Genomic DNA, 25,671 nt, shown 5'->3' with positions numbered 1-25,671 from the left:
ACATGTGCATGAATATTTTGAAAATTATGAAAGAAGATTGATTGTCATCTTTCACATGTGCATTACACGATTAAATGTTTGAATTTTGAAAATATTAAAGATGATTGATTATCATCTTTCACATATGCATGTTTTATTTGAATATTTTCAAAAGTGGTTGATACTTTTTTTGACTTATGCAAAAGTTAGATGTTTTTGTTTGAAATATTTAAAAAATAAAGTGTGCTTCTTTTGTCATATGCAAAAAGTAAAAAGATTAGGTTTAAAAAATTTGAAAAGTAAGGTATGCTCCTTTTGTCATATCCAAAAAGTAAAATATTATGTTTGAGATATTTGAAAAGTAAAATGTGCTCCTTTTGTCATATGCCAAAAATAAAAGATTAGGTTTGAAGTTTTTAAAAAATGAATGATGTTGTCTTTGACAATTGAAAAAGAAACTTTTATTTGAATTTTTTGAAAAGTGAATGATATTGTCTTTAATATGTGAATCTTTTTAAATTTGAATATAAAGTCTCATATATCTATAAATAGATCATTTGAGAGTTTCACATTTACAACATTCAGAGCATATAACATTTATTCAAAACTTTCATTCTCTCTTCTCTAAGCATTGAGCCTTAATCCTTGTTCATTTTTAGTAAGATATAGTTTGTGCTGTATTGTTCTTATTTAACTCATTTGAAGAGTGTTTTATGATAACCTACCCACTATCAACTCTTGTATCAGTAAAAGGGTGTGTATAACCCTTGTGCGTGTAGAAAGTGTTCTACACAAGAAATAGTTGAATCACCACGTGTAAGGTGATTGCAAGTGTAGAGGGTGTTATACACAGATCCTTTGTAGTGGTGTTATTCAAATGTATAATAGGTTTTTATCTCCACCTGAAAGAGGTTGAATAATGAATTTGAAAATTCTCAAGGGGTAGCTTAAAGCGAAGACGTAGGCAGTCGGGCCGAACCTTGTTAACATACTGAGTTTGCTTCTCTCTTACCCTTATTCTTTATATTTATTGCTATTTTGTATTTTATTTATATTTTATATTGTATATTTGATTTATAATTGTTAATTTTTTTAATACAACTCAATTCACCCCTCTTCTTGTGTTAGTCAACTAGGCAACAATTGTTATCATAGTCCTCTCTCAATGGTTTTTTTATTTTGTTACTTTTTCTATTTTAGCTAACAATTTTTACAATATATGAACTTCTTTATATCGTTTAAATATAACTATCGATAAGTTTATAAAATTCTCATATCTTCCAAAATTTCTCATATATTAAAGTGAACACAGTTTCTTTCTGTTGCCAAATGACATCAATTGCCTAATAAAAAATTAAAAAGAAAATAAAGTTCATTCATCCTTTATTTTGTGAATTTTTATCTTTTTATCATCATAGTCTTTTGTCTTTTTTTTCATAACATGTGTAATTTATATCTTGGCATGAGTAATATGAAATGTTACCATGGCCTATTTAAAAAGTTTTTAAATCATATATACCACTTTTAGAAAAATAAAAACTGAGAATAATGTAACAATTCTAAAATAGTTTTATCTCAAACTGCAGTTAAAAGAGAGCGTGGGGTGTGTCGTGTGTGTATGAGACTGTCGGGGTTGTGTGTGGTCTATATTTACTCCTCTGCTTCAAATATCAGCAGCACCAACGCCAACAACAACTAGTCAGTTTCCCAAACCGCACTTTCTATCTATCTCTCTCTGTCTCTCTGAAAAACGATGGAATGTTGTTCTATGCAAATATCGTCGTCTCTGTCTTCCTCTATTCTCAAAGTTCAGGTAACCCCGCACCCAAAAAGATTTAAAGAATAAATAAATTGGTAGGAATTTCTTTTTCTCTTGTACCGTTTAAAGTATCTCCCACTTCACATGAAGGTCGAACACTCAAAGTTGCAGTCTTTGTGGAGTAACTACTCTTAGGAAAAACGTTAAAAAAACAGCTCGTGTTTGAAAACATTGCCATTTGTTTTGATGTTAAGCAAATCAGAGTCTTTTAGTTTCAGTCCGACCGGACCACGTGATATGGAAGTTCAATTTTAGAGTTTGGATGGTATTGATGTGCATATATTGTATGCTATGAGCCTACACAGCTGTTTGGTATTTTATTGTATATAATGTATCCATGAAATGTTTAGAATTTGGATGGGTAATGAGTGAATTGAATGGGTATGTTTTGTAGTCTGGGATTTCTCTAGAGAGACTAGGGTGGGTTAGAGGCTGTCTTAACGATATGGATGGTATTTCTTTTGAGCCGGTTTGTAATCTATCAGCAATTAATATTTTGCGCGTTGTGTCAATGGGAGACCAACAATGTTTGCTTTATGTTGTAGAAGTGTTGCTGCAGTATTCAACTAGTTCTCCTGGAGCATCCAATCTGACATTATAAGTAATCTGATCCCATGATTTCATGTACCCGTAATAAGAACACAGTGTTCAGTTTCGTACTCAATTCTAGGCAGCCGATTTATTACTAATTTAAGGCATCTCTTAATTTCTTGACTATAGCATGAATATAAAAATATATATATATCCTCTCTTTATTTTCTTTTCTTCTATAATTAATATTATGCCGCTTTAGAGAAAAATATCTATTGCGAAGTACATCCAAATTGTTCTTCAATATGTTGCCCAATTATTTCCGTATTTTGTGGTTAATTTGGGCATTCATCTATTTCTAAATGTTATTGGATGTTTGTGAACATGTCTAGGAGTCCTTGAAAAATGATAGATGAATTTGAGCCAAAATACTTCCCATGACACTTTTAGAATGAAAAACATAAATATGTAGATTCTCCATATTTATCCCTATACTATACTTTATTGCAAAAGTATATCTGCTTCAGATGATATTTCACATGCCAACATCTTCGAATTTGCAATTAGTTTAACTTGCATGGCTCAATTAATTGACACTGCAGGGCTCTTCATCTCCTTTTGGTAGAAAATTTTCGAACAAATCTTTCCATCCTCGGTTACTGTCCTCTCCACTACCTAAACCATTTCTTCAACTTAATGACAAACCGAAGTCCTTTGTTTACAGACAAAGCTTAGCTTCTCTCTCCTCAAGAACAAATAACAGGCCTGTATCAGCAGAAGCTGGAAAGCAGAGTTGGGACTTTGGCAGATTTTTGAAAACGTTATATTTTTTTAATGGACCTCCATCTCCTGCCAAGGTTAGACATGGTGTCTATTCCAATTTTGATCGCCTCTAACATTATCTTGCCTGTTCGAACAAGAATTTATTTTTGGTATTTACTAACAAGAATTCAATTTTTGGGAGTTGTGAAGTTCTTTGAATTTCTGATAGAGAAACTATCCAGCCCATCACCCAGTGAACCAGTAAAGGCCATGGATACTTCTGGTATTATCCTGGTAGCTGGAGCTACTGGTGGTGTGGGTAGAAGAGTAGTCAACATCTTACAGAAGAAAGGATTGCCAGTCCGAGTATTGGTATTTCTGCTCCTACCTTATAATGTGTTTGTCAGGCATGCTTAGCTGAAAATGCTGCAAGCTATTGTAGCATTATTATTCATTTAGAAAAAATTTCAATATGCTCTTAAGACTTTTAGTAGTCATTGACTATTATACATCCCAATTTTTGTATGACAATTTCTTAGGTCAGAAATGAAGAGAAGGCAAGAAGGATGTTCAGCCCAGATATTGACTTGGTGAGCCAGCTAGTAGCTACTGCATAAAGTTTCTCTTCCTAACTGATCGATCACATTTATGACTTTGAGCGAAGCATGCATTTCTGGGCATTTCTGGTTGTCAGTTTTTGATAAGCAGGCCTAAACAGGCCTACTCATATTGAGTCTGGAGGATGTATGTTTTCTGTACATTACCTATCTAAAAAGAATGTACTTCTGACTTTTGCCTCTATTTTGCCCTATCTTTATGAGTAAATGTATTCATGTCAACTTGGGAAGTTTCTGAATTCTTTCCCAGTCTCAATAGATGTTAGTACCTGATTGTGCGACTCTTTCTTGGGCGGAAGAAATGAATTATTTAGAAAATATGATTCTTTGGTACTCTCAACTGTAATCACTACATCCTCTGAAAAAGCAGATGCTTCATAGCACACAATATCTAATCGATTAATCAAACTGTTTGTGACTATCCTGATTTTTTCTGTGAGCTTTTAATTATTGATTGTTTTACTAATTATTTTTTATGTGGAGTGCCTAGTATATTAAATAGTTGAGGGCATTTCTCGGGTAGAGTATAGTCAGATTCTTTCATTCAACACTTAAACCCTGCCAAGTGTTTCCATTACATGATTGTACATAATAAGTTGGTTATATGAAACTTGGTTGTGTTTTCATCCCTTACTTTACATGCTCATGACTCTGCCTTTTTCTGCAAATTTCAGATTGTTGGAGACATTACTAAGGAGAGCACTCTGGTCCCTGAGTACTTCAAAGGAGTGAGGAAAGTTATTAATGCAGTTTCTGTTATTGTTGGTCCAAAGGAAGGGGACACTCCTGACAGGGCAAAATACAGCCAAGTACGTTTTTGAAAACTTGGAAGATGGTAGTGAAAACCCATTGTTTCACACATAATTGTAGGAGAGTTTGCCTATCCACCAATTTGTTGATTTCTCAATAATGGAAGTTGTATGCTTGCTATATTTTTTACCATTGGTTCTTCTCTAACTCAATACTAATTATTGTCTACAGGGAATCAAGTTCTTTGAACCGGAGGTTGTGAACTGATTGCCTTTTTTTATTGGTTTTCCTTGAATTGGAAGTTCAATTGTTTTTCCCTTGTGAGTTATGCATACATCTGGCTCTTGATAACAATGAGGCCTCATTTGATTGATGGGAACAGATAAAAGGTGATTCTCCTGAAATGGTAGAATACATTGGAATGAAAAATTTAATCAATGCTGTAAAAGGGAGTGTTGGACTTCGAAAGGGAAAACTACTCTTTGGATTTGAAGGTACATAATCATTGATCTAGCACCAAGCTGTTGCATTTTGCGCGTGTACTTTATCATGCAGATAAGAATAAAATAAAAACGAAGCTTAGAAAAGGAAAAAAGAAATAATGGAAAAGGGGAGTAAGGGATGGCAAGGGGGGGGGGGGGGGGGGGGGGCGCATTGCATGACATTCAAGTCCATTTTTAAGTATGCCAGCAAGAAGCGTAATGAGAAGAAAAGTTCATGAAGTTATATGTTGCATACAAAATTTGTATTAAAATTCCATTTATAACACGGTCGTTTGTGCACCGAATTTATAATTTTATTGTCTTTTTATTATTGTTTCATACTACAACAGATCAATCAATACATGCATCAGTGCTTTGCAACTAGGCCAAATCTTTACGTCATTGTTCATTACCTGTTTGATATAGGAATATGTTCTGTGATTAAGATTTTTGTTCTCCTGCCCCAATTTTGCAGATAATAACTCTAGAGAACTCGCTTGGGGTGCTCTAGATGATGTTGTAATGGGAGGAGTTAGTGAAAGCACATTTCAAATTGACCCAATAGGCAGCGAAATTGGTGGACCAACTGGCCTTTTCAAAGGTTTGTTCCTGCAGCCCCTTCCACACACATTTCTCTGTTTTATGTTTTCTTGCATCCTTAAGCATGATTAACTATCCATCTCCAAATGCTTTGATTTATTCATTTCGTTAGTATTTTTTGTGTATCTCCCAGGCGTTGTCTCCACTGCTAACAATGGTGGTTTTACCAGTATCAGAACAAGGGTAAAATGCAATGACTTATCTTGACTTCTTCTTAGCTCCATGAGATTATCCTTGTTGTGGTCTAATTCAACATATATTCTGATAAATGGCCTTCCACAGCATTGGAAATGAGCTTGCTTCTTATTTCTCTTGAATTGTCAGTGAATTTGTTCAGATGATCTCTAGATGTGAGATTTTCTTAATTTTCATTAATGGTATCAATGTTGTAAAGAAATGGAATGCATGATTGCACTTAGGGCTGTTCAAGCATATCTTCAATGAATTTTTATTTCTAACAACCTTTTCACAAGTTGCTGACACGAAATTTTGGATGTTTCTCTAGGCCACTCAGTTCATTTAGTTTTTGTTATCTGCATGGCTCTATGGACCATAATTGTTTTCTTAGCACACATGGAGGTTGTTTTCCCTGTGGATCTTCTTTCCTTGGAACTATCTATGATTCAATTGTATCGAAAGACTTTGTTTTTGTTACACCCACCTGGTGGGTGAATTTTTCCCAAGGATCTGGGCTCTTGTTGTCAGGCTATAAGATAAGATAGATCACTTACCTGCCAAATTTATACTTTGGGTCCTTATGGATTAGATCCATGCTATTCTTAATGAAGTTTGCATCCCTTGTAGTATGAGGATTTGAAAAAACCCCCAAAAGCCTTGTTGTGCCTGATCTTCCTGTATTTTCTACCCAATGGATATCCTTCAATTCTTCTTCTTCTCCTCTCTTCTCTTGGCTTGTGTTCCAGACCTTTTGGGATGCGCCAATTTATGATTCCATTTCTTATATAAAGAGAAAATCATGTGTTTGGTTTTCAGAATTTTTCAGTCCCAGAAGATGTTTCCGCATATGATGGTTTGGAGCTTCGCCTTAAAGGTGACGGTCGCAGGTATAAAATGATAGTTCGCACTAGCAGTGATTGGGACACTGTTGGTTATACGACAGGCTTTGACACCGTAGCAGGCCAATGGCAGTCAGTGAGTAACGTTATAAACCCCTCGATTGAATGGCTATGCTTGATAATCACTACTAACAAGCTGTGGTTCCCTTTCACACCCAGATACGCTTGCCATTTTCTTCCTTGAGGCCTATATTTCGAGCACGAACTGTATCAGATGCCCCACCCTTTGACCCAACCAATATTGTATCATTGCAGGCATGCTTCAGTTTGTAACTGTTTATCCATATTCTGCTTCATGGTTTTCTAATTTTGTTCTTAATGAAGTATCCAAATCACTGCAGCTCATGTTCAGCAAGTTTGAGTATGATGGGAGATTGAATCCAACTTTTGTCGAAGGTGCATTTCAACTTCCTGTATCAAGCATTCGGACGTATATAAAGGATCCCATATGTCCAAGGTTTAACAGTACTTTCCATTAGATCTTTTATAATATTAGTATCATTGTGATTATATATATGCTTTAATATACTTGGTCTGCTAGATGCAATTTTTTTCTGGGATTTCTTTCTTTTTATGGGTTACTTGTAGGTTTGTACATGTGGGCTCGGCTGGAGTTACCCGACCTGGGAGGCCTGGACTGGATCTGAGTAAACAACCTCCTGCCGTCCGCTTGAACAAGGAATTGGATTTTATTCTCACATTCAAGTTGAAGGTTTAAAACTAATGCTGCAAGCTTTTAAGTAAAGATAGATCATTTGTGTTACAGTCCTCTGGGTTAATGCATTTTTAGATAGTGCCCTACTGCTGCTTGAGCCTAGAATTTTAAAATGCGGACTATTCATTAAGCTGCCTGAAGTCATGGTACATGGGTTGATGAGTTGAGCCTTTTACCTGACTAAATGACTTGTAATATAAAGAGGATAGAAATATTAATTAGTTTCTTTCAGTTTGGTAGACATTCTTATTCTAAAAATAAATACTGGGAATTGACCGCTTTTATGGAGATGTGTCTAGGTCTAAAAGATCACTAAATGAATGCAGGTTGATATGCATTGTACTTAGTGACAAGACTGCACTTATAATCGCATATAGGTAGTTGAAAAGTAAAAGTCTATACGTTAGTTGAACATTGGTGGATCTGTGCATGTTAAACGAGTATGTGCTGTATCAAGTTAGTGAATTAAACTTGTGATCATCTAGGTTACTGACAATTAAAAGTCTCAATGTTGTTGACCTTTTCTTCACAAACAGAAGTGATCAGATAAATATGGACTGGAGAAGCTTCATTATGGTAAAATCAGGGAGTTAAATTTGACCAATGATCAATATAACTCAAACACGGTGCAAAATTTATTCGATAAAATTAAGGTGGAAAAGAAACACATTTTACGTGCACACAAAAATCACTGAAGCTCAACTTATGCCAGTTCTATGAATAGAGAAGAAATGAGATAACGAAAATGTAAGAAAGAATTTCAGCTTCAAATTAACATGATGCTGTGTGATTCTTCTCCTGGTACCTTAGGCCATATTGTATCTCACTTTGTTTTTTTTAATTGGTAAACAAAATTTTATTGATCATAAAATAGACAATGGTCCAAGACTTTATTTGTAAGCCATAGTTACCTAGTGTGAAATCTACATGTCTGCTCGCCATTTTTCTTAAACTTGCCAATTTCCTGATAGGGGGAGGATTTAATACGGGAAAGTGGAATGCCGTATGCAATCATTAGGCCATGTGCATTGACCGAGGAGCCTGCTGGGGCAGATCTCATTTTCGACCAGGGAGACAATATAACAGTATGCTTTTCAATTATATCTCAGGTTTTATTACTTAAGTTAAAATATTTAACAGGAGGGTTCTATAAGCAGCACTTGCTGTGGAACTGAACTTTTTGGGCTTTTGGTTGAACCTCCTAGGCTCCAATCTCTAAGGATGATTTTGTTGCCTATCTAATACATACAGGGTAAGATATCAAGGGAAGAAGTTGCTCTTATATGTGTTGCTGCTTTGGAAAGCACATACGCTTGTGACAAGACATTTGAGGTACTACTCGTTCTCCCCCTTATTTTTGGCATATAAACGTTGTATATGCTATTAAATATTTTTAGTGATTGTCATCCTGGTTTTTTTAGTATGGGATGTGAATGATTATTAGCATGTAACATAGTGATAAAGGTCAAGTTTTACTATGAATTCTTGCAGCTTGTATGTAATCTTTCCCACAGAACCACAACATAAAGAAGTAATATAATCAGAAATCTTGTAACTTATTCCTTGTCTTCCCCCAATTCCCTCCAATCATTTCAGGGTATGTACATACAAATAACAGGCATGCTCATTTGTAAGCACTTCCAAAGATAAGGGTGTGCTGGTTCTGATTCTGTTCTCTCACTACTTTACATGACATTTATGATAGTAATTTCTGATCGCAACATTCATATTAGAGAACAGGTTGCAAAATTTTTTAAATGATTGGAATTCAAGCTCAAAGGGTTGTAACATCCATCCTATGATAATCATCCTTAGGTGCTTTAGTAATTTGACTGACTCAAGGATGGAAATTTTATCATCCTGACATAAATGACAAAATTTGCTTTAAAGGTTTACTATTGCACTTTATTCATCTCATCTCATCTCATCTCATTATTACAATTTTTCCAAATTCCCACAAAATATAATAAACAAAATAATATTCTAACAATATTTTATTTAACTTTCAACTTTCATCTAAAATATCTCATCTCATCTCACCATCCAAACCGCAACCTAGGAATGGTCTTCTGAAAATTTTTGAAAATGGATCGCAGATCCCCCTATTTACAGAAAAGGCTGGAAAATTGGAAATCCTTTTGCAGTTACACGTTCACTTTAGATTTCCACTACCAGTAGACAAGACAAGTGCAGCCAGTTCCAACTTTGGCAATTTTTACCATGGAATATGTATATACACTCACATACACATACACAAACATTTTACCTTGGAACTCCTTCACTAAAAGTTGATTAAAAGATGACTGTTTATGACATGAAATGAAAGTGTGAGAACATCTAAGGTTGTGATGCTCTCTTATTTTTCTCTTGAGCTTAAACGAGTTTTACTTGTGAACACAGCTGCCCAAGTTATGTTTTTGGTCCCTTTCTAATTGTAGATTTGGATTTTATTGGGTACTTTTGTGTTTTCTGCAGGTTAAAAGTGTCATTCCATTTAGTGAACCTTTCACAGTGGACCCTGAAAACCCACCACCAGAGAAGGACTACAATGCATATTTCAAAACTTTAAAGGATGGCATCACGGGAAAAGAAATCCTCGAAGAAAGTCCCGTTCCAGTGTGATAATGAATGTAAGCTGCTCTGATTTCTAAACTGTAAGTATGGTGGAGATGATTATATAGTTATTTATTACAGAGTCTTTGATCCAAATCTTAACTGGGATTTGAGAATGAAATCTTTAGTTCTTATACTTTCCTTTGCTACACACAAAAATTATCAGTTGGCTCACAGAACATTGTATTGAGTCAGGTGGATAATTTCTTGGTGCTTGTTATCGTAGTTAGTCAAGCCAAGCAAAGTAGATTAAGGTGCTCTTTGACTGCAACGCCTATACTACTCTTGATCAATGCAGGTATATTAAACACCTGGGAGCAAAGAGGAAGAGGTTTCTGAAGAAACGTGCAAGCATGGAAAGAAAATATAGCATATGTTAGCTTTGCTCTCAAGCAATGACAACGTATAGTCGTAGATGCTTCACATATATAGTGGAAAATACCGACATTCAAAAGGGTTTGCACACTGTTCATGGATGTATACTTACATTAATTAAGAAGTAAATGGGAACATGTTTTACATTCATACTGAGCAATAATAAGCCAAGTTCTTCTTTTGTTAGTCTCTAGGCTTTTCAAGTCACTCCCCTGACTTTCCTGTTCCACGTCTGCATTTTCATCTCAGGTCCGGTTTTTGCAGCTCGTTCCACTTTCCATGCTTTTCTTTTCCCCTGCATAACACTGGAAGCCAGTATAGCCATTCCGTTTCCACTTAAGTGAGAATTAAGCTCTGAAATAAAAAATAAAAAAATAAAAAAATTAGCACCCCTTAAGCATTAGGTACTTGGCCAACGTTGGATTAACCGGGAGATTTCTTTTTTATAAGTAATCACCAGGAGATTCTGTTGTAGTAAGGAGTTAGTAATAATACTCTTCATGGGCATGATGTTAAGAACATGAAACTCATACACATTATTCCTACCCACTGGCTTAGTATCTATCACGTCTTCGGCGGAATGTGGTTAAACTATAATGTATGTCTATCTTGAAAGAGGGCTTGCATCAGTTTCCAAAAAGGGTTTTGTTTCAATGGTTAGGCTACAAAGAGGGTGCGTAGGGTGTTACAAGAGCTGGCACTTTTTCCTTTTTAAATTTTTTTTTTAATCTACCCTTCTTATATTGTGACTTTTTGGTTGAAGGTAAAAACTCCATTCCCTTTCATCCGATATCATCATGACACGATGACATCGAAATCAAGCGGTTCTTTTCATATTTTTGCGAGCTAGACAAAGGTCTTCATCCCCTTGTGATGGGTTCTGATAGCTTTATGCTTTCTTCTTTCTTTCTTTCTTTCACACCGCCTACCCCTCCCGGGGCAAGTGATTCCATTTCCACCTTCGGTGCTTACCCAAATATCAGAATGGCTAGATGCAGTTGGTACATGTAAACGGTTATACGAAATGAATAAAAAAAGTTATAAAAATAATTTTTTTTTACGTAAATTTCATATTAATTTACTTTTTTTAAAATGATTGCACGCCGCTTGTATAAACACAACTATAAATATCATTTCTCCCAAATATTAGGTGGAATGCAGGACTGAAAGGCCTGTGAGCAGCATGGGGCCATGGCTGGGGGGACATACTGGTTGGTAATGATAACGACTGTACGAAAATGTTGCATCCATAGTTGAAACACAAAATCAAACGAAGCTGAAAGAAAAGACAGAAGCAAAACCCAAAGGACAAATAAAAAATAAAAAAGGAAAAAGAAACGAGATTACAAGTGGATTAGTGTTTGTCTTCATATACAAGTTGGACAGAAGGTCTTGATCAGACTGGAATTCGGAAATATCAGATTTCTTTTCAACATCTATACTGGCATCTCATATCTTCAAGTTAACTGCAAAGTCGAGGAATCATAGCCAACTGAGAAATCGAATATATATATATATATCTTAAGGTGTGAAAGAAGAGAAGTCGGTGGGTTCATTTAAAAACTGTACTTTTGCTTTCTCACTTCACTTACCTTGTTATATCTCGTTTCTCTATCCTAAAAGAAGGCAGCTGGTACCTAGGTTACTCCGGACTGTAAAAGGCTGGTATGCTGCAGCAGCAGCTGATCTTAGATGTCTGTGATGCACATGTCCCACATGCAAGACAAGTGACAAATCGTGTCTTCTCATGCAGATACGTCAGAATATTGTTCCGTTTGTTTTTCTACGTAACAATTGCCAATTCAGATTTGCAATTAGTAGGACTGTAGGAGCCTCAAAGTTTCATGTCTTAATTGACTTCTGTTTCGGGAGATGTGTTCCTCTCAAAATTATTGGTTTCCGAAGTACCCCTTGTGACAAGTGGCTTGGAATCCAAGAGATGTGAGTGGTAGTAACGGAGAGAAGTGGGGAAGTGGATTGTAAATTTGAATCATGCAGTGACTTCTAAAATGCTTTGAGCTTTGGAATTCCTCTTAATTACGGTGATTTCATATCTGAACAAACAAGTGGCAGATCCTTTAAGAGCCCACATGTTACCGTTTGGATTCAGTTTTGAAAGCTTCAGGCCAACTTGCCACTTCAGCTTTGTGCAGAAACAACAAATGAAGACAGTATTTATATATAGCTTGACTGTTCTTGACAATATCTGCCACTGACAATGAGAATTCACATCAAGGCTCCTAATGCTAGTTTAAGTGGTTTGCAGTTTAATTTGGTCTCTGCAAGACTAATCTTTGCAAGTATTTTACTAAAATTGAGACCTTTCTTGAAGGCACTCATACGCAAAGATAGTGTAAGAGAAGTCAAATTATGACATCAAGCGGTACTTGGCAAACCAGAGAGCTGGACTTTCCAGACTCAGAAAGTCAGGCAAATGAGTTGGTTCCTAGACATAAAAGAATTACATGAAAAAAGCCTAAAAGGAGCTCACAAAGTATTTTGGACTTCAGATATTTGAGAGAGCTTTGCCTTAGCTTACAAAAACCTAAGGCTTAAAGACTTAAAATTCTCATCTTACTTACCAAACATGCAAAATTCTCTCGTAAAGACTACATATAATATGTTGAAATGGCCTTAAGACTAGATGGCATGTTCCCTTAACCAAAAACTGCTACATTTGTTTTTTTTTTTTTTTTTTTTAAATAAACTCTTACATTTGTTAATTCGGATTCAACAGTGTTATATGAACATTTTACTCGGACTGGATTACCTAACCCATTCACACCCCTCAGCATTTCTACACTTGGAGCAATGTAACATTTACATGATCACCAAAAGAGGAAATTGTTGAAGAAACTGAGAAGCTGGGACAGGTGAGACGGAATGGTGCTGTTGTCGCTCCAAAGTTAGCTAGACATGCTCAATTCACTGATGGTATGGATATTTGGTAGTTTTTTTTTTTTTTTAATTATTATTCCTGATTTTATTAAGGTGATGCACAAAATTTATCAAAAAGAATAACATTTACATCGCCAAACCAAGTGGAAGAAACTTACACGGAAAAAAGCATTTTGTGTTGTATTTTGACTGGTTAAGTTACAATCGTTCCTGGAAACAAGGGTTACCTTGAACATCTCACTCAGAAGCAGCAAATGAATACCTGCAAAAGAAGAAGCTTTATGCATCAGAAGTACTTCTGAAAAAGAAAATCGAAATTAGCTCCTAATCTCTCTCTCTCTCTCTCTCTCTCTCTCTCTCTCTCTCTCTCTCTCTCTCTCTCTCTCTCTCTCTCTCTCAATAATAAAGAGAGAGGAAGGAATAAGAGCAGCTTCATACATTGAAACAAATTCTCATGTGTTTCCTTCGACGACGATGCCTCTGCAATGCGCTTCTGAGTTTTGACAGAATATCTGCTTTCGTGAATATTTTCCCGGAGGAGCTCATGAACACAGTCCTCTGGACCGGAGGAGACCACAATCCACTTTGCTCGTAATCAAAGTCGAATTCAGACACATCGTAAAACTTCTGAACAAGTCGCTCCGATACAAACTTGGAAACTAGTTCAACTCTCCCAAAAGAGGTCTGAGGCAAAGAAGGCGAAGAAGAAGAAGAAAACGGGCTTTCGGGAATGGACATTTGACAAATTTGAATGAATAATAAGCCAACGGGAGCATATATGAGATAACGAAAACAGGAGATTTGTGATTGACAAAAGAGCGACATAAGAGGCCAATGTCAAGGTGGGAACCATGATAAGGACGTGCATGGATGTATGCAATCATGGAGAGGTCGTGGTTACAGGGTAGCATTTATAGGAGATTCTTATTTCGGTGTCTGATATTAATGTGCAGTCGGAGCTAAATAGTGGCTGGAAGTTGGAAATTTGGAAACCTACCTATTATTTTATTTTGTCCCATGTGGCTGTGTTTGGTGGACAATTCACATAGAATCACATATGCATGTGTGGAGTTGTGGACCTATTTCATGGACTTTTTTTTTTTTTTTCTATGTTATATATATATATATATATATATATATATATATATATATATTAAACAGTTACACGATAAAAGATTTAAAAAAGCTGGAAGCCCCAACAACTATCTTAACTAATACAAAACAAGAAAAAGAATGAAAAAAGCGAGTATCATAACTCTTATAGAACAACACCAATAATAACTCTAGCCCTAACCATACATACCATCCTTTTTGCCATCATATTTTCATCATTTTTTATTGTAGTATTAAATGATTGTAAAACTATTTATCATTCATTACTTATCATTCAATCATTGGATCCCAAATAATAAGATGGTAAAGAGATATTAGTTAAAAGGATAGTGAATAGAATTATTCATGCATAAATGTTCAAATTGATGGGTTCAAACCAAAGTTTTAAATTTCGTACTGTAATGGTCGGTACGCCTGGTATTTTTCGTATCAAAATATTAACCAGTACAGGAAATGCATTTATTTCGTGCCAAATCAAATATTAGTTTTACCAATGCATTTCAGTCAATATCAGCCGATTTTCTATGTATCAATATCGGCTGAAATTAGTAAATTTTTTGTAATTAATGTAAAAATTTTAGTTATTTTCATAATTTTACTTCAATTCTTATATCTGAAAACTATTTTCTTAACTTTTTTTAATCCTTTGTTTTTTAAGACTATAAATCAAATCTCTGTTCTCATTTTCTTGATAAAAATGAGTGATTATTTTTTAAAATAATTGGATTGAAAAATTAAAAGTATTATTGAATTTTATAAAGAGTAGTGTTATACACCATACCACTATCTCACTTACATCCTACTATATATGATATTACGCATTTATCACCGTTTGATGATAAAGAAGTATGTAATAAATAATCATTTAATAGTAGTAAATGTGTCAGTTATTATTTAATGAAATATAAATAGGATGATAATATGGTGTATAGAATTTTTCTTTTATAAATACGTGCTTTAAATTTTTAAGGACAGATTTAACAAGTGAGATGAGACATAAAATTTGCATCTCATCATTACAATTTTTTTAAATTCCCACACAAAATATACTAAATAATTCAACTTTTTTAAATTTCAATTCAACTTTTTTAAATCCTAAAACAATAACAATATTAAAAAATAATATTTTAAACTTTTATCTAAAATAAAAAATTCTCATCTCATTATCCTAACCTACCTTAAGACTTGTATTAATATTATTTTGAAATATAATTTATACACACATAATTAATTTATTATATATAAACTATCCCAAAATAGTATCAGTATTGAAATATTTCTTTCTAGTGTCTTAACCGAAATGACCACCAAAACAGTATCCAAAATTTTGGTTCAAACTCCTGTTGTTTCTCTAATTCTTGGTAGCAGTAAACACTTTAGATTTAATTAACTGTATCTGGCCAAAAACAAACAATTACAATAAATAAACAAATACAGATTTAACCATATGTCCACCAAACATCCACGTCTGCTATTAGCCAAGTCTGCACTTTGTGTCCTCCCAGTAAATCTTTACAGGTCAAAATCAGTGGCAAGAAAAGATACTTAAGACTATCACCACCTAAAAACCATGGAGTTAGTTTATCTGCTCTACAATTGCCTACAACATGGGTATTTTCACCCACCTGCTTGGGTTTATCGACTTAATTAAACTAAGAAACCTGCATCCCTTCTTCCGCCAACAATGATGTGATTAATGTATGAACACTAACAGTGATTCAGGAAAACCAACTTCAAATTCCCAAAACACCATGCTTGGCTTAGGCAGGCAACTTAAGCTTTGTATTGCTTTTCCAGCTGTAAAACAAACAATTGTTAATGCCATCCATCGAGTAGAAAACTGTTAGCATGGTTCGTCATCAAGAATGTGTCAGATTCCTTTACCTAATATAGTAATAGTAAAAGAAATCTGCATATAAAGCTGTCTGAACAAGTCCGGAGATGCAAGCTGCAAAATTGAGAAAAAATTTAATTATACTCACAAGCTGCAAGGCGCCTGACAAACAGTTGTTCTCTGATTCTAGGCATAGCTTACCTATCCATCGACTAAAATGAGGCTCTTTGAAGTAGCGATATATCCAGTTAAGGATGTAGAATGCACGATATGCCCTGCAGAATGAATATATGGATGGTAAGTAGTCTCGCCACAAGTTCAATAACATTACTTCAACGGCAAACAAAAACGTTTCGTTTACAAAGGTTTTCCACCACATTGAGTATCCAGTACAGTGGTCTTACCCTTGTCATAACATGTGGAGATGGGTTGGCATGGGAAGCAAAGGGTTGGGTGGTGTGTGTGTGAGAGAGAGAGAGAGACAGAGAGAGAGAGAGAATGATTTGCAACGCTCTGAAGGTGTTCAGATTTCTTTTCTTTTTTATTTTTTTTATTTTTTGATCGGGTGAAGGGATTCAGAATTCTCATCAACTACAATACCTATTTCTGTTCTGCTTTACCACCTCATGGCATTATACCATTTTTAGATGGGGGCACAAGACGCTCACATATAAGTTCAATTTTCCTTGAGTTACCAGTAAGATAGCTATGTAGGATGTGGGGTGTATCGTCTTCAAGGAGTTTTCTGGTCTTTGAACTTATAAACCACTATAACATGCATGAAAACACAAACCAACACCCCATAGAAAAACACACATTGACAAACACATACAAATTCACTCAAATATATCACTTTCTTATTTTTCAGTAAATAAATCACCTTAAAGAAAGCTAGGGAGCAACAGAAACAGTCATTACATGGTAAAAACGAGACACATCATGGGGTGCACAAATCCATACGGGTTTCATTGTATATGATGAAACTGGCCTATCGGATTTTTATTCTTGATAAGTTAAGATTGGCCTATCACATAATGATAAGTGCACTTCTATATCTTTCCCTGTTTTTTTCTTTTTTTTTTAGGTAATCAAGAAGTTTTATTCATAAGAGAAGGCAAAGCCCAAGTACACTACATCCATAGATGTTCATATACACACAGCTCTAAACTTTCACGATGTATCAAGCTGCTACCAAGTGGTTAGAAACTGCATTTCTATGTTCACGAACAGTACAACTTGCTTAGTTCCCCCTTGGTTTACTTGCTAGAGCTGGCTCCTATATTACCATGGGTGCTAAGTAAGATTACATGCTACCTAGTCCAATACAAACATATATGTTTCCAAAGTAACTGCATAGACTTATGCTGGCAGTAACTGATTTATCTTCCACACAGATACTTAGCTAACCACACAACAAAGAGAATTCTTGAGAGCAACACTGGTATTAAAAAAAGATACACATACCCAAGAAAGAAAACATATTGCCCCGTTAAATTGTCCACATTTCCGCTACGCTGAAGCAAAACTAACTGAGGAAGAATTGCAACTGCCTCCAAGTATATTGAAAATGCCCAGAAGATCTGCAAAAAGTTACACCATTAGAAGCAGATCATCATGTGTTGAAACAAGAAGAAAGTTGGAGATTCCAACTGTTTGAGAAAAGGCCAAAGAGAGACAGAGAGCTCAATCAAATTTCCTTCTGTATTTTTCACACTGTTTTGGATACAAATAGTGCCTTTATTTATAGACACAATATAACAACCTCAAGAAAAATAAACCAATCAATATGAGACACCTGGCTAGGATTCTGTTACAGCCTAAGTGCCAATTCCATTACAGAGTTGGTTGTCTAGAATATTCTTAAGTGGGATGGAATTTGGTTGTTGTGCAGGTGTAGACAAGGCTGATGCCTTAATACACTCCCGCGAGTCAAGCGGTATTGGGTTGATGGTGATGCTTGACCGAAGCTGAATGAATCTTGCTGATGACAGTGGCTTTGTAAGGATATCTGCGAGCTGATCTTTGCTGGATATGAAGGAGACTTGTAAGGATTTGGATGCAACTCTATCCCGAACAAAGTAGTAGTCGAGTTCGACATGTTTGGTGCGAGAGTGAAGGACAGGATTTACTGAAAGATAAGTGGCGCCCAAGTTGTCGCACCACAGTATTGGAGGCTCCTTAAGGAAGATACCAAGCTCTTTTAACAAGGATTGGAGCCACAGAATGTCACAGGCCGTATTGGCCAATGACTTGTACTCGGTTTCAGTGGAAGATCAAGTGATAGTAGACTGTTTTTTTGAACCCCAGGAGATGAGGTGAGTCATAAAGAATACACAAAATCCACCACTTGATCGGCGATCATCAGGGCAACCTACCCAGTTAACATCAGAGGATGCAGACAAAGTAAGTGAAGATGAGGCTGAGAAACAAAGACCAAATGACCGAGTGCTATTCAGATAACGGAGACCTCTTTTTACGGCCTGCCAGTGGGGCACCCATGGGCTATGCATGTATTGGCATACACGGTTTATAGCAAAGGAAATGTCTGGACGTGTGAAGGACAGATACTATAAGCTGCCAACTATGCTCCTATACAATTCAGGATCCTCGAATGAACTTCCTTCTAAGGCTGACAGCTTTTAAGTAGTGGACATGGGTGTCGATAAAGACTTAGATTTGTGCATGTTTGTTTTCAACAGTAAGTCAGAAATGTATTTATTTTGAGTGAGAAACAGAAATATATTTATTTTGAGTAAGAAACAGACCAGATGACTTGCGGATCACCTCTATGCCTAAAAAATAATGCAACATGCCTAGATCCTTGACTAGAAAGAATTTACTTAGAGAAACAATAAAATCAGAAATCAAGGTAGAACTAGACCTAGTGATGATGATATCGTCGACATAAACTAGGATATAGATGCAATCAGTAGAAGACCTTAAAATGAACAAAGAGGAGTCAGATTTTTTATTTTTTTTTTTATGTCGGGGAACCTCTCCAAGGCAGGGCCCTTTGGACCCACCCCTGCAGAATAAACCCCGGTCCCGTGCACCGCACCCTCGGAAGTTTCCCTACACAGAACTGGTTAAATCGCTGGCTTTTCACCAGGGGGTGTGGCCTCAAAGGATTGTTTGCACCCATGAGGTGTTGAACCTTAGACCTTGAAGGGAATGAGACCCCAAGACCAAGGCCTTCACCACTTGGGCCAACCCCTTGGGGTTAGGAGTCAGATTTTGAACCATGAAAACCCAATGAAAGTAACCAATCACTTAATTTTGCATACCAGGCCCTGTTTCAAACCATAAATGGATCTAGTTAACTTACAGACATAGGAAGGACGTTCAGGATTGACAAACCTGGGTGGCTGCCTCATATATATGGCTTCTTCGAGATCTCCATGCATAAACGCATTTTGTATGCCCAATTGGTGAAGAGGCCAATTGGAAGTAACAGTTAAAGATAGAAGGAGACGGATTGTCACAGGTTTTATGACGGGGCTGAAATTTCGAAGAAACTAAGCTGGGTTGTTGATGGCATCCTTTGGCCACAAGCCGAGCCTTGTGGCGTTCAAGGGACCCATCAGCTTTGCGTTTGGTTTTTAGAATCTACTTGGATCCGAGAACATTGTACAGAGGTGAGGGTGGGATGAGTTGCCATGTCTGATTTTGTAGGAGGGCATGAAACTCAAGTTCCTTGGCATGGCACCATTCAGGATGTTTTGAAGCTTCAGACTAGAGGATGGTTCCTCAAGAACCGATGGACTGAAGAAAGAAGTAGGGGTTGTGGATGTGGTCAGGGACAGAGTGGGTTTGGTAGGTGGCCACAGGATGGTGCAATCGGTGTAAGTACGTGGGCAATGAATGTTGGACCAAGATCAAGTGACCATGGAGTGAGTATTGAGTGGCGGTGGAGGAGAGGAAGGTAATTGATCTGGAGACACAAAAACTTGTTGAGAACTTGAAGACGGACTCGAGGAAGCCCTAGGGGAGGGAAAGGAAGATGATGGGGAAGTGGGTTGATCTAGGCCAGATGAGGAAGTTGGGCTTAAGTGAGAGGGAGGAGTCAAGAGAGGGGAAGTGGGCTCAGATATAGCACTTGGAAGGAGAGAATCAGATACAGGCCCAATGAAATGATGATTGTGAGAATCAGTTGATGGTCTAGTCTCGGGTGCAAAAGGAAACAAATTTTCATGGAAGGTCACATATCGAGAAATGTATGTTCAGCCTGTAGTGAGCTGCAAGCATTTATACCCTTTATGATCTAGGCTGTAGCCCACAAACACACATGGATGAGACTGAAAATCCAATTTGTGTTTGTTATAGGGCCTAAGGTTGGGCCAACAAGTAGAGCCAAAAACCCAAAGAAAGGTGTAGTCCGAAGGTTGGCCCAACAAGACTTCATATGGAGATTTATGATGGAGAAGAGGGGTAGGCATGCGGTTAATGAGGTAAGTGGCAGTTTGGAATGCTTTGGCCCAAAATTTTTGTCACATGTGAGAATGAGATAGAAGGGCAAGGCCCGTTTCAATTATGAGGCGGTGACAACGCTCAACACTCCCATTTTGTTGATGGGAGTGAGGGCATGTGATGCGATGTTGAATGCCAAGATTTTAACAAATGGGTTGAAAGGGGCGAAATTCCCCTTCCTAATCCGATTGAATGGACACAACATTAGTAGAGAATGAATTTGAGACATAGAGTAAAAATGCAAGTATTAGGACTGAAACATTAGATTTCATTTGCATGGGGAACAACCAGATGTATTTTGTATAGTCATCTACAATGGACAAGTAATAGCGAAAACCACTAGAAGAGAGAACAGGAGCCGAGCCCCATACATCCAAAAATAAAAGACTAAAAGGTGTGGTAGACTGAGATGCAAACAGATGATGAGGTAGATTGTGGGCCTTGACCTGGAAGCAAGCTGCACAGGATGGAAGCCCATGAGATGTAGTGGGAAGCTTGAATCTATAAAGAGTGAGAGTAGTAATGCGAGGAGAGGGGTGACCCATTCAAAGATGCCAGAGATGTGGAGAGGTTCTAATGCCGATGAGTGCATGAGGAGGAGTTGGGGAGGTAGACGGTAGTGGAGTAGTTTTGAGGACATACGTTCTCAACGGTTCCCTGAAGAAGTGCTGCCCAAGTACTCGAATCCTTCACAAGAAAGAAAGTAGAGTGAAATTCGAAATAAACTCTTATCATGACAAAACTGTCTAACTGAAAGCAAATTTTGAGAAACAAGGGGAACATGTAAGAGATTGTGTAAAAGAAAGTTGCCAGAGGGAGTGGGAAGTTGAGCAGATCCTTGGTTCTAATGGAAATGTTGCTGCCATCGCCGATGCTAACTTGATCAAACCCCTGGTACAGCAGTGATTCAAGATTTGTGTATTTTGGAGTGAAGTGGTGGGTTGCTACTATATCTAGGAACCATGCCAAGTTTGACGGTGATAGTGGTTGATGAGGTAGGGTGGTGAAGTTGGCAGCAAGTGAAGGTGGAGCAGCTTCTTGATAGGAGTGATTGAATCAATGGTAGCAGGAGAGTGTTGTGTGTCCATGTTTATGACAAACTTGACACTGTGGTCGAGAGTCAGATCTGTTGCTGAAGTAGCTGTTCGATGTGCCTCCACCTCGAGAGCCAAGAAAGCCTCCTCTGCCACGGCCACAACAACCCCCTCAAGACTGAGGATTGCAACCCCTATTAGATTAACCAAAAGGAAAAGGTGGGCAAAAGTCAGTATTATTGGCTGACATAGGGGTGCCCGAAAGTAAGGATCGAGTCTGATGGGAAAGTCTGGATTCATGGATGAGGAGATAGCTGAGGAGTTGTTGTGGGGAGAGAGGATCAGGTTGTGTGGTGAGGGAGGTCACAATGGACTTGTAGTCCATACCAAGACCAGCTAAAAGGTAGATAGAAAATTCAAGATCTGAGAGGGAGTGACCAGCAGCTCCGAGAGAGGCTGCGGGGGATTTGGCTTTTATGTAGTATTCCATTATGGATTCAGAACCCTTTTTGAGAGTGGCGAGTTGATATTGGTTATGCATGATTTGTGCTGATGATTGAGCAGTGAATAGGTTTTGAAGGGTGGACCAAACCTCGTGGGAGGTGGAACAGCTAAGACTTGGCTTAAAAACGCATCTGATAAGGAGGAGTTGATGGCTGAGATGATCAGTTGATCTTGGAGGAGCCACCTCGTGTGAGCTGGGTTGGGTTTGCCGTCTAGAGTGAGGACAGGTGAAGGGATTGAACCATTAACATATCCATAGAGTTGATGTCCTTTGAGGAAGGGAACTATTTGGGCTTTCCAGAGTAAGAAAATTTCTGTAATGAGTTTGATGGTGACACTATGTGCTGCAGCTGTAACAATGGAGGTGGGTTGAGGCGTGGATTTTTCTGAGTGCTCCATATGGGGTAGGACGTGGATCTCTTAGGCTCTGATTACCATGTTGAAACAAGAAGAAAGTTGGAAATTCCAACTGTTTGAGAAAAGGCCACAGAGAGCTCAATCGAATTTCCTTCTGTATTTTTCACATTGTTTTGGATACAAATAGTGCCTCTATTTATAGACACAAAATAAGAACCTCAAGAAAAATAAACCAATCAATATGAGACACCTGGCTAGGATTCTGTTACAGCCTAAGTGCCAATTCCATTACAGAGTTGGTTGTCTGGAATATTCTTGAGTGGGATGGAATTTGGTTGTTGTGCAGGTGCAGACGAGGCTGATGCCTTAATATCATGCACCTTGATGATTTGATCATCCATCAGGGAACTACTAAAAAACTAGCATGCTTGATACTAAATTTTAATTGGAGAGGTAGAATTTGCCGAATAAAATTATTGATAAATTCTAATAAAATTATTGATAAAGAACCATATACAGTGGGTCTTCAGCAAGTATTTATAATATGAACTTGAATGCAACAGGAAGGATTCAGATAGCACAGTGACCACTTAAAACCATAAACCTTATCACCAATGCCCATAGTATGACAGTCAAACGATTAAGCCAGTAACACTCTAAAAGTTCCATCTGCTAAGTCTAGCTATTTAAATAATTATAATAATAACACAAGGGAAGCAGAGAGGGGTAAACTCATTAAACCAATACCCAAATGCAGAAGGGTAAAGCATCAAGCTCAGGGCCAAAAAAAATGGAAGGTAAAGCTTTAATTAAAGGATTTTTCTCCATTGCCACGGATTAGCATTCTCAAAACAACGGCCTCTCCAAAATCCTAATAATAGAGGTCTAACTATGCGCCATATACCACTCATTCACTGAGGAAGAAGAGATTGAATCTAACACTTCCAAACTTTTATGCACAGAATTATTTCAACATTTAATTTAACAATAATATAATTCATTATCCTTCCTACTCTATGGAAAAATTCAATGATAGCTGATGCGATCAACAATAAAAGTTGAGTAAATATTAGCAAAGTTTGGATGAGTACCTTATATTTGGTTTTCTTACAGGAACTCAATAAAAGCACAAAAGGTCACCACTCATCAACAAGGGAAGTAATACATGAGAAAACCCTCCAAGAGAACAGGTCAAATTAGTCATTAATCATTACCAGACCACACTGCGTAGGAGTAAAATATTCAATCAAACTAAAAGGAAATTATTCCAGAACTTTGGATTATGCATTCATCATAACTCTCCGGATTTGATGGTATAGCAAGTATAAAAATTTTCTCAAGAGTTCAATAAGTATTAAAAGAATCTGATGATTACTAGTTAAAGTTAACGATGAACCACCTCTTGAAACGTAAACTTCTCGTTCACAAGAAGCGCCAAAGCAAAGCTTGCAGCAATGAGAAAATAATGGCGAAATGTGTCGAGCTCTTTATCATACGAGCGCCTCACCACCCGGTGCCTCTGCATGCACCACACGATCGCCGCAGAGCTTGCAATGAACACAAGCTTCATCACCGTGTTATAGACAGAGATAAAGCCCGTGAACAGATCCAAATACCGCGTCAGAAACACCAGAGCATAAAGCTCCTGAGTCTTGAGCGAAATCCCTGATATGGTACACCAAATTTTCAAGCTTAATCACAATTATGCGTATTTATTCATTCTTAAAGGTCTTCCGTTATTCTGAGCCGTATATGATGTCACTGCAACTAACCCCATTCAACTAGCTGTCAGCAGAAATTTGTATAACGTCTTTAGAGGAAACGATTAAATTACAAAAATGTAAATACGTCTCAATTTTCATTTTTTATAGGATTCTTTTCTTTTTTTTATAAGAAATTTTTTATACGCTAATTATCAGCAACAAAACAGAAAAACCATAATACTTCCATTCGTTTACGGACAAGGTGAAAATTAAGATTAAAAGCCGGATAATAAGATGGCAAATCACAAACCATACGACAATGCGGGACGAGGCAAACATAAAGGTCCATTTAAACGAGATGGATACGGTACTCGGGAAAAGAAAAAAAATAAATAAATAAAAAAAGAAGTTTCCATTTAGTTTGTTCTAATTTCCCGAGAGAAATGAAGATTCGGTTTCTTTTTTTTTTGTTTGGGGGGGGGGGGGGGGGGGGGGGGTTGTTGTTGTAAGAGAGATATTTAACTAACCTGAACAAGACTTGGTTGCGTAGATTTTGAGAAGCAGGACCAGGATGCTAATCAAGTGCATCATATCGCCGGAGAACCTGAAGATATTCATGGTTTCGGAGGTCAAACCGGGACGATTCGAGCCCTAGATTTCAGCAATTTGAGCGCACGCGCATGAGAGAGAGAGTGGAGTTTTTGGTGTTGGTGGGGGCTGAATGTCGTTGGCCCGTGGCAGACGGAAACGGGTTTTATCGAGTCTACGGCGTTCGCAGACTCCAACCTGTACGGTGGGTTTTCTTAGGTGGGAAGCTCGGGTCTATTTGTTACAGCGAGAGAGAGAGAGAGAGAGAGCTCCGTGTTGACACTTGACCCCCAGTTTTTCCCACATGGGCGGTCTTTTTGGAAGGCGGTATGTTATTATCTTCATTAAAAATCTCCTTTTACGACGGCGGGACACTGCAGTAACGTTTTAGGCCAAGGTTGTTCATACAAAATCAATTTGGGAAATTCTTATTGCAATCCTCTTAAGAGGCCTGCAATATAGACATAAAGAAATGGAGTATTTCATTTTAATAAATACTACGTTTCATTTAATGGAGACCCAAGGGAGTTAGCAAAACACTATGAAGTCTTTTCACCCCAGAGATCCAAGATTGACTCGGTAGATGCTGTTTTATTGATATCCAACAGACCCAGTCCGATACCCAGCAGACTCCCTCACCGTCGCCATCGCCACTCCGCATCGTCGTCGCCACTTCCAATCGGTGCAGAGCTGCATCTTCATCACTCAGATAGCAGCAAAAAAAAAAACTTTTCTGCAAGACCATAGCTGTAATGTATTCTAAAACTATAGTCCATCATATTTTTCTTTTCCCTTCGTGTTTGGTGCTGGAAAATAGCTATAACGTATTCTGAAACTATAGTTCATCATATGGT

General features: G+C 37.2%; 2 protein-coding genes and 1 long non-coding RNA gene across 8 annotated transcripts; 1 reads left to right on the top strand and 2 right to left on the bottom strand.

Moving 5' to 3' along the window:
* Window positions 1-1,633: 1,633 nt before the first annotated feature.
* Window positions 1,634-10,505, top strand: LOC122276303 (protein HIGH CHLOROPHYLL FLUORESCENCE PHENOTYPE 173, chloroplastic). 2 transcript variants are annotated; one of them, XM_043085917.1, is made up of 17 exons: window positions 1,634-1,792; window positions 2,932-3,186; window positions 3,302-3,463; window positions 3,631-3,681; window positions 4,383-4,517; window positions 4,690-4,713; window positions 4,841-4,952; window positions 5,416-5,541; window positions 5,674-5,723; window positions 6,534-6,692; window positions 6,776-6,871; window positions 6,958-7,073; window positions 7,205-7,328; window positions 8,303-8,416; window positions 8,583-8,663; window positions 9,807-9,961; window positions 10,243-10,505. In XM_043085917.1, the coding sequence occupies exons 1-16, from the start codon at window positions 1,733-1,735 to the stop codon at window positions 9,951-9,953; spliced, it is 1,812 nt and encodes a 603-aa protein (XP_042941851.1). In that variant the 5' UTR covers window positions 1,634-1,732; the 3' UTR covers window positions 9,954-9,961; window positions 10,243-10,505. The 2 variants fall into 2 exon arrangements, with proteins under 2 accessions (XP_042941851.1, XP_042941850.1); XM_043085916.1 differs by having other exon boundaries at window positions 9,807-9,985.
* LOC122276304 lies at window positions 10,301-14,124 on the bottom strand. 4 transcript variants are annotated; one of them, XR_006228825.1, is made up of 4 exons: window positions 13,656-14,124; window positions 11,912-13,479; window positions 11,667-11,785; window positions 10,301-10,673 (listed from the first exon to the last, which is right to left on the bottom strand). It is a non-coding gene; the product is annotated as an uncharacterized LOC122276304 (long non-coding RNA). The 4 variants fall into 4 exon arrangements; XR_006228826.1 differs by having other exon boundaries at window positions 13,376-13,479; window positions 13,656-14,075; XR_006228823.1 differs by lacking the exon at window positions 10,301-10,673 and having other exon boundaries at window positions 11,432-11,785; window positions 13,656-14,121.
* Window positions 14,125-15,676: 1,552 nt separating this feature from the next.
* On the bottom strand, window positions 15,677-25,148 carry LOC122276375 (ER lumen protein-retaining receptor A). Of its 2 annotated transcripts, none has more exons than XM_043086032.1 (6): window positions 24,757-25,148; window positions 23,926-24,311; window positions 17,629-17,744; window positions 16,366-16,439; window positions 16,215-16,278; window positions 15,677-16,127 (listed from the first exon to the last, which is right to left on the bottom strand). In XM_043086032.1, the coding sequence occupies exons 2-6, from the start codon at window positions 24,094-24,096 to the stop codon at window positions 16,091-16,093; spliced, it is 462 nt and encodes a 153-aa protein (XP_042941966.1). In that variant the 5' UTR covers window positions 24,097-24,311; window positions 24,757-25,148; the 3' UTR covers window positions 15,677-16,090. The 2 variants fall into 2 exon arrangements, with proteins under 2 accessions (XP_042941966.1, XP_042941965.1); XM_043086031.1 differs by having other exon boundaries at window positions 23,926-24,191.
* Window positions 25,149-25,671: the final 523 nt, after the last annotated feature.

The sequence above is a fragment of the Carya illinoinensis genome, chromosome 9 (assembly GCF_018687715.1).
Source record: "Carya illinoinensis cultivar Pawnee chromosome 9, C.illinoinensisPawnee_v1, whole genome shotgun sequence".
Taxonomy (NCBI): Eukaryota; Viridiplantae; Streptophyta; class Magnoliopsida; order Fagales; family Juglandaceae; genus Carya; species Carya illinoinensis.
This window is presented reverse-complemented; position numbering and strand designations above follow the sequence as displayed.

Excerpts from the sequence above, each read along its gene's own strand:
- LOC122276303 (XM_043085917.1), top strand. The coding sequence starts at position 1,733 with ATGGAATGTTGTTCTATGCAAATATCGTCGTCTCTGTCTTCCTCTATT. Across the intron at positions 3,464-3,630 it reads GATTGCCAGTCCGAGTATTG|GTCAGAAATGAAGAGAAGGC; the intron begins GTATTTCTGCTC and ends ACAATTTCTTAG. Across the intron at positions 4,518-4,689 it reads ACAGGGCAAAATACAGCCAA|GGAATCAAGTTCTTTGAACC; the intron begins GTACGTTTTTGA and ends TATTGTCTACAG.
- LOC122276375 (XM_043086031.1), bottom strand. The coding sequence starts at position 24,847 with ATGAATATCTTCAGGTTCTCCGGCGATATGATGCACTTGATTAGCATC. Across the intron at positions 16,279-16,365 it reads TCATTTTAGTCGATGGATAG|CTTGCATCTCCGGACTTGTT; the intron begins GTAAGCTATGCC and ends TCAATTTTGCAG. Across the intron at positions 16,128-16,214 it reads TTTTACTATTACTATATTAG|CTGGAAAAGCAATACAAAGC; the intron begins GTAAAGGAATCT and ends TTTGTTTTACAG.